Below are 11,362 nucleotides of genomic sequence, written 5' to 3'. Positions count from 1 at the left end.
CGGTCCTGTCGAGTGGGTGCTGCTTTTAAGCTAGCGCCGCGTTCCACAGGACGTTAAGTGAATAAAGTTAAAATCATTCACAATTACAGTAAAACGCACGCCAATAAAAACTCACTTACACGTCGTCGTTTCGAATCTGATGATCGAAAAACGCGAAGTGAAAATGTGTCTCAGCGTTGTCGTTCCGTAGCATCGGGTGGGCGTTGCGTGTATTTAAACTCCCGCGGCATGACGTTTCAATCCGGGTTACGGGTAGCGGAATTTCCGCTTACGTAAGTTCCCGTAACATGTAATATCGTAGTCAAAATGTTAATGCACAAGTTTTTGTTCCGGGTGAAGGAAATTCCTTTTCTTAGAATTCCGGGGATGGGAATATTTACTGTATTTGTAATCATGTAAAGCTTTGTGATTCATGTTTTGTTGGAGCTGAGTTTCATTTGTCTGAATAGAAATGCCTATAAGCTATTATGACAGCTATAATTGCTAATTATGGCGATGGGTGACATATGTTTAACTATTATTACCACCATTGCGATTTTTATTTCAGAATTTTGCTTCTGGTTTATGATAGCTTCACGATATTACCAAAGGTATTTGCTCACCTGCCTTAACTCACACATGACCCTAAGTGCCATCCCATTCGTAACCCATAGGGTTCAATATGATGTCGTTCCACCTTTTGCGGCCATTACCGTAATTTCCGAACTATAGAGCGCAGCTGATTTTAAGATGCACCCACTACATTTTTAAAGGAAAAATCATTTTGGACACACACAAGCTGCACCTGTCTATAAGCCGCAGGTGCCCATATTCTAACATGAGATATTTGCAAAGACGATATACAGTACCTGTAACGTGGCAGCACGATGGCAGTAAAACAGCGGCTGGTATAAACAAAAAAGAAAAAAAAAAGGTACAACCATTCCTTCATTAGGCTTTCTACCATTCACGCTTTCGTGTCAACTTTCAAGACAATGTCTTTCGGGAGGTTTTCTTTTGGCATATGTAACCAGGTAAACAATACTATAACTGTTGTAGTGAATGATGCGTCATTTCATAAATGGAGCACTGTCACTTTAAGAGGAGCGTTGGATAATCTCGTGGGAAATCTTGTGAGACTTCGACCACGGAGTGAGACAAACGCCGAGCTATGCCACTTCAAACCTGATGTATCTGCAATCGGCATTGTTACCGGCTGATATTCAGAGTAAAATATCGTCGTTTGGGAGTTTGAACGGTGTTGCACAGTGGGTCATGGGAACAGCCATAAAGCAGGGGAGATTAGTTGTTTTCCACGTGTTTCGGGCACATACAACATGCCGGAAAATGCTCACAAGCCACTACTGTTGTCTATTTTTGTATGCTTTTCTATTTGTTAGTCCCATTTAACATATTTCAGTCTTTTATTTTATTAATGCTGTACATTTTCTATGTTCAGTCGGGAATAAAGCCTTCATAAAAATTATTTTATGTTCGGTCAAGTCTGTCCTAGAACCAGCCACACAGCTTTCAGATTGCAGTCCAGCTCAAAACACAGGTAAAGTGTGCCCTCTCATGGCCGGTCGTTCTCATTGTGACACATGATAGCGTCTCACTGTTGTCTTTTCTCCTCGAGCGCTCCCTGGTGGCCATTCGAAACATCTTTAAACAGGCCGCATAATTAAACCGCAGGGTTGAAATCCTGTGACAAAAGTAGAGGCTTATAGTTCGGAAATTACGGTACAGCTTCAAATCTCCTGTGAAGGCTGTCCACAAGGTTGAGGAGTTTGTTCATGGGAATTTTTTACCATTCTTCCAAAAGCGCATTGCTGAGGTTTCACACACACATACACACACACACACACACACGCACACACACGCACACACGCACACACGCACACACTTCACACACACACACACACACACACACACACACACACACACACACAAACACACACGCTCACACTGATGTTGGTCGAGAATGCCTGGCTCTCAGTCTCCGCTCTTATTCATCCCAATCAGAATCAGAATCATCCTTATCGGCCAAGTATGTCGAACACACAAGAAATTTGTCTCTGGTAGTACAGGCTACACTAGTACAGTAATCCCTCGTTTATCGGGGTTAATGGGGACCAAAATCACCCGCGATAAATGAAAATCCACGAAGTAGCGACCGCCCGCCCCTCCATATTGGTACATGTACATAATATGTATAAGGCCAAATTTAACGGTATACATACATGTAGAAGTACATTTTGAAGTGATTAACATGACTTAATGCTGTATACTAATAGATTTAAACATGTATAAGTTAGGTTAGTTTATGAATAACGAAATACAGTACAGTAAACATGTACATGTAGTACTGTATATGTTGCTCTATGTGACTCGCTGTTGTTTTGCTGACTTTCGCTGCTTCTCGCGGACCTTTTGCGGACGTTTTGCGGACTTTTCGCGGACCTTTTTTTTTTTTTTTTAAATGAAAAATCTGCGATGCACTGAAGCCACGATAAACGAACCGTGAAATAGCGAGGGATCACTGTATCATCATAAACAAGGACATGACAAATAAGTATGGAAAGACATTCCGTACTGTAAGAGCACCGTTGTGCAGTGGTACCATCCAATGACAGCTGTGAGACAGTGTGCAAAGTATCAATCAGAGCTAAAGTGATCAGTGGTAGAATACAATACTATAACAGTTGTGCAGTTGGTGCAGAAAATCATTGCACCATTTTAAAGTGACCAGCAGCAGTATTTGTAGTACAGCAAGCATGCAATTGTGCAGATGTCCTTGAGCGCTTTAAAGTGTCTGGTGCTGTGGAATAATGATCAGTGACAATGGTTCAAGTAAGTACAGAGCTGGAGCGACAATGATTATAGCGGTAATGCTGTTCCACAGGGTTGTGCAAAATTGCAAAGTTGCAAAGAGTCACTATACAGGGAGATTTGGGTTACCGTTTAGGTTGTTAATGGCTGGAGTGAAGAAGCTGGTTGAGTGTCTGCTGGATTTGGTGCTCATGGCTCGGTAGCGCTTGCCTGAGTGGAGTAGCTAGAAAAGGTGGTGGGCAGGGTGTCGGGAGTCCAGGAGGATTTTCCATGCCCTTCAAGAGTTGGTAGGGCGGTGCCAATGATTTTTTCCCGCCGTCCAAACTGTCCGTTGCAGTCGGATTTTGTCCTTTTTTGTGGCAGCCCCAAACCAAACCGTGATTGAAGAACACAGGATTGATTCAATGACTGGTGTGTAGAACTGTCTCCTGAACCTCCTGTGGCAGACAATGCTTCCTCAGCAGCCTCAAGAAGTCCATCCTCTGCTGGGCCTTTTTCAGGATGGAGTTGGTGTTGATCTCCCACTTCATGTACTGGGAGACTGTGATTCCCAGGAACTTGAAGGTCTCGACAGTTGGCACAGGCAGTTGGATAGTGTGAGGGGCACCTGTGGTAAAGGATGTTTCCTGAAGTCCACCATCAGCTCTACCGTCCAGTGCGTGTTCAACTCCAGGTTGTGTTGGCTGCACCAGAGCACCAGCTGCTCCACTTCTTGTTGGTACGCAGACCTGGAGCCGTCTTTGATTAGACCGATGACTGTGGTATCGTCTGTGAACTTTATGAGTTTGAAAGCTGGGTGTATTGAGGCGCAATCGTTCGTGTAGAGGGAGAAGAGCAGTGGAGAGTGGATGTATCCCTGCGGGGCTCCAGTGCTGGTGGTGCTGTTGATGATGCTGTCCTTCCCAGCCTCACCTGTTGTGCCCGTTCCGTCAGTAAGCTGGCAGATCGTCGGGGACACACCGAGCTGGCGAAGTTTGAGCGTAAAGAGTTCCGGGATGATGGTGTTGAACGCAGAACTATTATCCACAAACAGGATCCTTGAATAGGTCCCTGTGCTGTCGAGGAGCTCGGGGATGTAGTGCAGCCCTATGTTGACTGCATCCTTCACAGACCTGTTTGCCCGGGAGGCAAACTGCAGAGGGTCCAGCAGGGGTCCGGTGATGTTCTTGAGGTGGTTCAGCACAAGGCGTTGAAAGGACTTCATGACCACAGACGTCAGAGCAACAGGCCTATAGTCATTGAGTTCCAATGTTGCTGTTTTTTTGGGAACTGGGATGATGGCAGACTGTTTGAACCAGGTTGGGACCTCACACAGCTCCAGTGATCTGTTGAAGATTTGTGTGAAGACCAGAGCCAGCTGTTCAGCGCAGACTTTCAGGCAGGAGGACACTTTGTCGGGCCCCACAGATTTCTTGATCTTCTGCTGCTTGAAGAGCCGTCTCACATCCTGTTCGTGCATCTGTAGTGCAGAGAATGAGGGCGGGGGCATGGATAGAGTAGTTTCTGGTAGAGGTGGGCAGATGTGGGAAATGTGGTTGTCCTTTTCAAATCAGCAAAAAACATGTTTCGTTCATCAACCAGACTCTTATCGTTCACTGCTTGGGGGGATGGTGTCCTATTGTTTGTGATTGCTTTCAGGCCAGTGCACACAGATGCAGTCATTAGCAGAAAACAGTTTTTTTCAGCCTCTCTGCATAGCTTCTTTTTGCGATGTTAATTTCCTTTGTCAATTGGTTATGGGCGTGTTTGTACCATGCCCTATCTCCACTTCTAAATGTGGCCTCTTTCTCTAAGAGCCGTCTCACATCCTGTTCGTGCATCTGTAGTGCAGAGAATGAGGGCGGGGGCATGGATAGAGTAGTTTCTGGTAGAGGTGGGCAGATGTGGGAAATGTGGTTGTCCTTTTCAAATCAGCAAAAAACATGTTTCGTTCATCAACCAGACTCTTATCGTTCACTGCTTGGGGGGATGGTGTCCTATTGTTTGTGATTGCTTTCAGGCCAGTGCACACAGATGCAGTCATTAGCAGAAAACAGTTTTTTTCAGCCTCTCTGCATAGCTTCTTTTTGCGATGTTAATTTCCTTTGTCAATTGGTTATGGGCGTGTTTGTACCATGCCCTATCTCCACTTCTAAATGTGGCCTCTTTCTCTTTTCTAAGTTGCCTGAGTTTGGCAGTGAACCATGGAAGAGGTTAAACGGATTCACAGATGACAAAATGAACAGGTTGGAGATGCTTAGTCCGGTTGAAAGTGGTAACAAGATATATGTTTTCGTTTGTCTGAGTTATGTTTGTGATGCAAATACATGCTTAATTTTTACATGTGCGTGTATAAGCATGATTCATGGCATCATGTTTGTCTTATTTTCTAGCTCTTACGGTGTAACAGGTTTCGTATGGCACCTCAAGGAATTAAAAGGACACTTCATACCACCAGCTAAGCTTCATTATTTCAGCCGACACTACGAGAACTATGTGTAAAGATGACAAAAAGAAAATGGATAGGGATGGGTATGAAAGGTTTTGGATACTTATAGCGGGAAAGAGGCAAGTGAAAATGATGACGGTAAGAAGTTAAAAAGGGAAGTAGGGAAAGTTGAAAAATGAGACAGGCAGGTAAGGTTGGACATAATGACGGTAAGAAAGAGGAGATCATTATGTTTCAGAAGAAAAGAGCCAGGTCAAAGTTCACGAGATGTTTCGAAAGATGTCTGTAAATCATAGATGCACTTTTTGTTTGTGTCAAGTGGTAGGGTGATGGAAGTGAGTGTACGTTTGTGAGATATTGTTAATTTTCTGGAGGTAGGTAGAATGTGCCAGTATACAATGAAGGCCTTTATTTGGATGGCTTGTGAGTGTTACTTGTCCATGTTTTTTTCAAATGATTTGTTCTATAACTGCTTCTGTTGCACTGATACTTGCCAGAATATCCTGATCATATTAAATAGTTGGATGGATTACATTCACAAGCAGCACATTTCTCTCAAAATATGAGAAGAACCATCACTGCAGTGGCAGAAATGATGATCTTTAAATTATCTAAATTTAGCTACAACTTTGCTATCATTGGCTTGTATTTTGCCTTCCCTTATTGTGAAATTGGAAGACTAGAGTTAAAAGTATGAACTAACAATAGGGGTGTTCACACAGCATACATTTGCATTGGTGCTGCACCGATGTGTTTTGTTGCAATATATCTTACACCGGTGTAAATTTTGAGGAGCGTTCACACGGATAAAGCTGTTTATTAAAGAGAAGCATGTTAACCCCGGTGCAGACCCACTTACGTTCACACGGCAGTTTCTGCAGTCGTGCAATACGATAACAATAATACGGAAATAAAACATGCGCATGTGTAAAGTGAACTTCCTTTTCCCCACCTTGTTTGTGACATATCGAAAAACCATGGTTTATACTTCTCCAGACAAATCAACGCTGTGGAAAGATGGCGGAAGTACAACAGAGCACAAAAGCAATGCATTCAATACCCGTATGTAATCAACTCTTCTCACGCGTAGCGAGTCTACCCCTGTAGCGTTCACACGTCCCATTTTATATTGGTGCTGCCCCGCAAATTAGTATTTACTCCGGAGTAAATTTTTAAACCACCTCCTAAGCAGGGTTAAATTTGCTCTGGTTTAAGCTGTTTTCAGGGGCTACACCGGTATAACTTTGTACATGTGAACGCGATACGGGGGCAGCCCGGTGCTACACCGGAGTAAAAGTTGTTGTGTGAACACCCCTAATCATGTCCTGAAACATATCAATTCATGATGGAGTGAGTTAACAAAGAATTTATGATCTCAAGTCATATTGCATTTGTGCATGCATGGGGCAGGATTTCTAAATATAGATCTACACAAGAGCAGAAACTTCGAGCTTTATCACTGTAAATGTAAAATTTGGCAGTTAAGTCACGACGTGTTCAGTGATTGGATATGGATGGCGGTCTCTGCCCACAGTAAGAGTTTCAAAGGCGTTTCATAAAGGTGAGAAGAAAAAAAAGGGGGTTCATAACATTTCCTCACTTGAAACGTCATAATTCATGTTATTCCACGCAAAAGGTAATTGTGTTTAAAATAATCTCCATCTAGTCAGCGTTTGTTTACCCGTATTTTAGTCTGAAAACGTAGTTAGTAATCGCAATGCATTGTGGGTAGCAGACGTCGTGTTTCATCAAACGAGTCGCTGCAGAAAGCCTGACTGTGGTCATTCCAACTGGTCCTGCCGTGTTACATTCCTTTTCTGTACACCTCGGAAAGCAATGGCTTTGTTTGATTGTGTTTAGAGGTATTTAGGGATCTGTTTTGGAGATTGTACTTGATCGTTCGGAGTACTATGTATGAATGTAGCAATGCCTCTCAATTAGTGCTAACGATCTAATTAGCAGTGATGGGTCCATGAGGCGTGTCCACACACTGACACACTGTGTTGATACTGTGCTGATACTGTGTCACTGACCACTGCCACCTGCTGGACCTTCAAAATCCCTGCAGCCAACCCACTTGACAGACTGAACTGACTGATTTGATGATGAAGTGTATACAATTATCATTCACCTCCATGCATTCATATTGTATCATTCAATGTGTTTCAATAATGTGAAAATCATGTGAATGAGGATGCTTGTGGACTTTGTCTTCACAAATTTTTATTTAGAAAAATAAGATGCTCCAGTGTTTTAAATTTCAGTCTGTTGAGTTTCTTGCATGCTATTTCCCCTGCAGTGAAGAACACACACACAATGGAATAAGACAATGGAATAAGACATGTCAAACATCCGAGAGGCACTTACTTGGTGAGACAAGATTTGAATCAATACCTTATTCTCCAAAAGGAGATCAAAATGGCTCTACACGGCAGACAATTTGCATTTGTCCGGAAGCTGCTCCATAATATGCACGTACTGTAGCAACGTCACTCGAGTGAGCGTGCCTCAGCAGTCGATAGTCCGCTGCTCTCTGCTGTGCGCGTGTGAGCACGAGCATGTACTCACGACGCCGACGCAACCCACGTTGCATATTAAAGAAGCTTTGAACTACGACAACAGCTAAGCTAGCCTAGCCGACACGACGCTCGAAGTCAGACGGACACGTTTTTCTGATAATCTGTATGTTTTCCTTTTTCCCAAAATATATATTTTTATTCGATAAGATCTGTGTCATGATTCGGTTTGGGACCAACAGGTGGCACTGTAGGGCTCCCCCTGCAGCTGCACACTTGTTGGTCATTGGGTAATTAGTTGTATAAAAGGAACACTCATTGTCGGGTCATTGTTGCCGTTTCTTTGCTGCTGTCATGTTTGTTTGTTCTGTCATGTTTAGGTCATGTTTTTGTTACTATTAGTTTTGAGCTTCTGCCATGGTTTTTGTTTGATACTTTGTTTTGGATTTAGTTTTCTCTATGTTTTAATACAATTTGTCAAGTTCACTCTGCTCCTCCCTCTTGCCTGCTTTCTGGGGTGCACCACCACCTCGCAACGTGACAGTCTGGCTTGTTTCGGCAGGTGGCATCGTGTTGCTAGATGCACATCCTTATAAACCCTGTGTGGCGGGCTTTTGCTGCGTCAACGCCCCCTGGACTGAGTCGACGCAGACTGGACTGTGTCGACGCAGTTCATGTGTTGGTCACGTGATCGTCACAAAGCAGCACAGGCACAGACACGTGGATTGCTCTGTGAGCTCAACGCATGCGTCGATGCATCGGTGTTGCTGGACCCATCACTACTAATTATTATTCGAAAAGATTGCAAAAATGCTGTTTTGACCATAGTCACACTTAATCATTTATGTCTGTTGTTTGGCATTGGACAATTGGTGTATTTATTTAGGTACAAGAAGCTAATGCATGTTTTAAATTTGTTAATTCTAGTTTCAGTCTAGTGGCGGATGCTGGTCTGTCAAGGAGGGCAAGCTCAATTTCGGCCTACATCACAAAATGTGTCGGTTTATTTATACGTGAATTCTACTCTTCGTTCCTTTTTAAGAAAATGATCTGTGACCCTGTTATACCAACAAGACATCTTTTCCACTGTCTTTACTGTGGTGATATGACTCAGTCTGCGAACTGTCATGATTCTGTTTGTGACCCAGAGGTGGCACTGCAGGGCTCTCCCTGCAGCTCCACACCTGTTGGTCGTTATGCCATTAGCTCTTTAAAAGGACTCCTGGCATGACCACTCAGGGTCGGGTCATTTGTTTGTTTGTTCCTGTCATGTTTGTTTCAGTCACTGTTCGGTTTTAGCTTCAGTCATGATTTTTGTTTGATACTTTGGACTTTGTTTGTTTTGGATTTAGTTTTTTCTGTATTTTATCAATACAATTTGTCAAGTACAACCTGCTCCTCCCTCCTGCCTCCTTTTTGGGGTCCTCTCCACCACCACCTCGCAACGTGACACAAACACAAGCAACTACAATAAAACACACCAGAAATAAATTAATCTGTTGTTAGTCATTTTCAACAAAGAGAGTGTCGCTTAGATTATTAGAAGTCTCCAGTTCAACTCAGAACAGAATGAGAATTGAAAAATGCTCCCACAGATCCCGACACCAAAAGATCGGTGATTGGCTCATTTCACTCTCAATCAAAAATAGATTCAGCCTCAGACAGATCATCCAATCATCATGCAGAAAAGTTGAGCGTCCGGGCCAGAAGATAAACGCCCACTGTCATCCAATGGGTGGGACAAAACCAGCATTTATACAATGACTCGTCTCGTTTCAATGCATTGGGACAACGGACTCTGAACTCTCTTGACGCCCAGCGTCCGCGCTGTAGACTCTGTGTCCACACAGTTTAAAACACATTGAAGCTGCCGGAATGAATGAGAAGAGAGTCGCGTCGTAACCAGTGATAAGAAGCTGATTCGGAACAAAAGTTGAGCGCCTTGTTGCGCATATTTAGTCAATGCTAGTCCACACAATTGTACATACACACATGTATTTGATCACTTATTTTTTGAATTTTTAGGGGAACCTGAGCTTCCTCTGCAGTCGTAGAGCAATCGCCTCTGTTTCAGTCAACATTTTCATCACGCTGATGTCACAGTTGTTCACTGTAAGATGTCAAGACGACTGTAATAAAGGAGCAACATGCTCATTTTCCTGGCTATGAAGATTGAGTTTGGCTTGCTGTTTACCTGCTTTAATATACCCTGTGCATCCAACACATAGTGATAATGTAGTATCTGTTTTATATCTGTTCACGTTGAAGTTACGAGAATATGTTACCTAATCGTCTTAAACAGAGAAAACAGGCATATGGCCGTCAAGCAGAAAAATGTACATGGTCATCAGCAGATTAGCAAGAATGTCCACCATTGAGCTAGCCAGCTTGTTCGACGGTAATTTCATTAGGTTGCCAAGCCAACGAAGACCCCAAACTCGCATACATTGAGTCGCTATGCTTACGAGGATACAGTTATATCCAAAACCCACGTGCAATCACACAAAGGCCCAATAGGGGCCTCAATTATTTTTTTAAGAATGAAGTCAGCGTGACACCATTATAACTCGGAACCACGAGATAAGGTTGTTCATAGATACCATTAAAATTTGGCTGACGAGAAGACCGCAACCAATCAGAATTACACAACGCATTTAGATACTATTAGAATTGATAAATGACCATAGCAACTAGCCAATGAAATGGGAGGGGTTGGCCCCTCATAATGCTATAAAACCCGTGTTTAATCTCGAGGGGATTTCAGAGTTTTCCGATGTGCACATCTGTACCTCTCCGGTTTTGATGAAATAAACTCGTTTGTGACCAGCCTGAACCTTAGACTCCTGACTAAGTTTGTACTTAGTTTTTGACTGACTCCGGCCTCGAAATCAGAGAATCTTCTGGTGCGCCCCCTGCCTGCGGCTCAACGAAGGAACTTCAGTGTCGGCCCTTGGCCCTCCGCGGATCCCCGGGAGAAGGTGAGACGCCGCCGCGCGCCCCTTGTCTCCGGGAGGAGGCGTGAGTCGGACTCGGGGCCGACACTTCAATAACAATACAGATGACATTGTTTTTTGGTGTTTTTTTTTTTTTTTTATGTATTCTGACTATTTATGCAACTCTCAAGCTATACTGTGCAAAACGTTTAGTATAAGTCGAGAAATGATGACAGAAGCAACTACCGTTAGAAAAGAAGCAGTCCGAAGCCTCAAAGATAATCAATGATCAATTTGTGTCTGTAAGACGCCCATGTACATGAATTTTTTTTCTTACCCTTTTAGACTGACTTCAGAGTTACCCTATAATGCTGAAAATAGTGTGACGAATGAATAGAATTAACACTCTTTGAGATTATTTCCAATCAGAAAAGGATATTTTGTTGCTAACATTGTGAGAAATGTTTAGTATTAGAGTAAATATTCCCATCCCCGGAATTCTATGACAAGGAATATCCTTCACCCGTAATAAAAATCCATGCATTAACATTTTGACTACGATTTTACGTGTTACCGGAATTACGTAAGCGGAAATTCCACTAGCCGTAACCCGGATGGAGGCGTAATGCCGCGGGAGCGTAAATACACGCAACGCCCACCCGATGCGACGGAAAAGA

General features: G+C 43.2%; 1 protein-coding gene and 1 long non-coding RNA gene across 4 annotated transcripts in view; one reads left to right on the top strand and one right to left on the bottom strand.

Annotated features, from left to right (window-relative positions):
* The window catches only part of atp10d (ATPase phospholipid transporting 10D), a 95,655-nt gene that overhangs the window by 12,791 nt on the left and 71,502 nt on the right, over nucleotides 1-11,362 (bottom strand). For 2 of the 3 annotated variants that reach the window (XM_019888830.1, XM_019888833.1), the window contains exon 15: nucleotides 849-884. The exons of the other annotated variant lie outside the window; for it this stretch is intronic. In XM_019888830.1, coding sequence (XP_019744389.1) covers nucleotides 849-884 — 36 coding nt within the window. The remainder of the gene's footprint in view (nucleotides 1-848; nucleotides 885-11,362) is intronic. 3 annotated transcript variants of the gene reach the window in all.
* LOC109527118 (uncharacterized) overlaps nucleotides 6,905-11,362 on the top strand; it is a 20,167-nt gene continuing 15,709 nt past the window's right edge. Inside the window, exon 1 of the long non-coding RNA XR_002170473.1 lies at nucleotides 6,905-6,919. This is a non-coding gene — a long non-coding RNA (uncharacterized LOC109527118). The remainder of the gene's footprint in view (nucleotides 6,920-11,362) is intronic.

The sequence above is a fragment of the Hippocampus comes genome, unplaced genomic scaffold (assembly GCF_001891065.2).
Source record: "Hippocampus comes isolate QL1 unplaced genomic scaffold, H_comes_QL1_v1.1 scaffold254, whole genome shotgun sequence".
Classification (NCBI taxonomy): Eukaryota; Metazoa; Chordata; class Actinopteri; order Syngnathiformes; family Syngnathidae; genus Hippocampus; species Hippocampus comes.
This window is presented reverse-complemented; position numbering and strand designations above follow the sequence as displayed.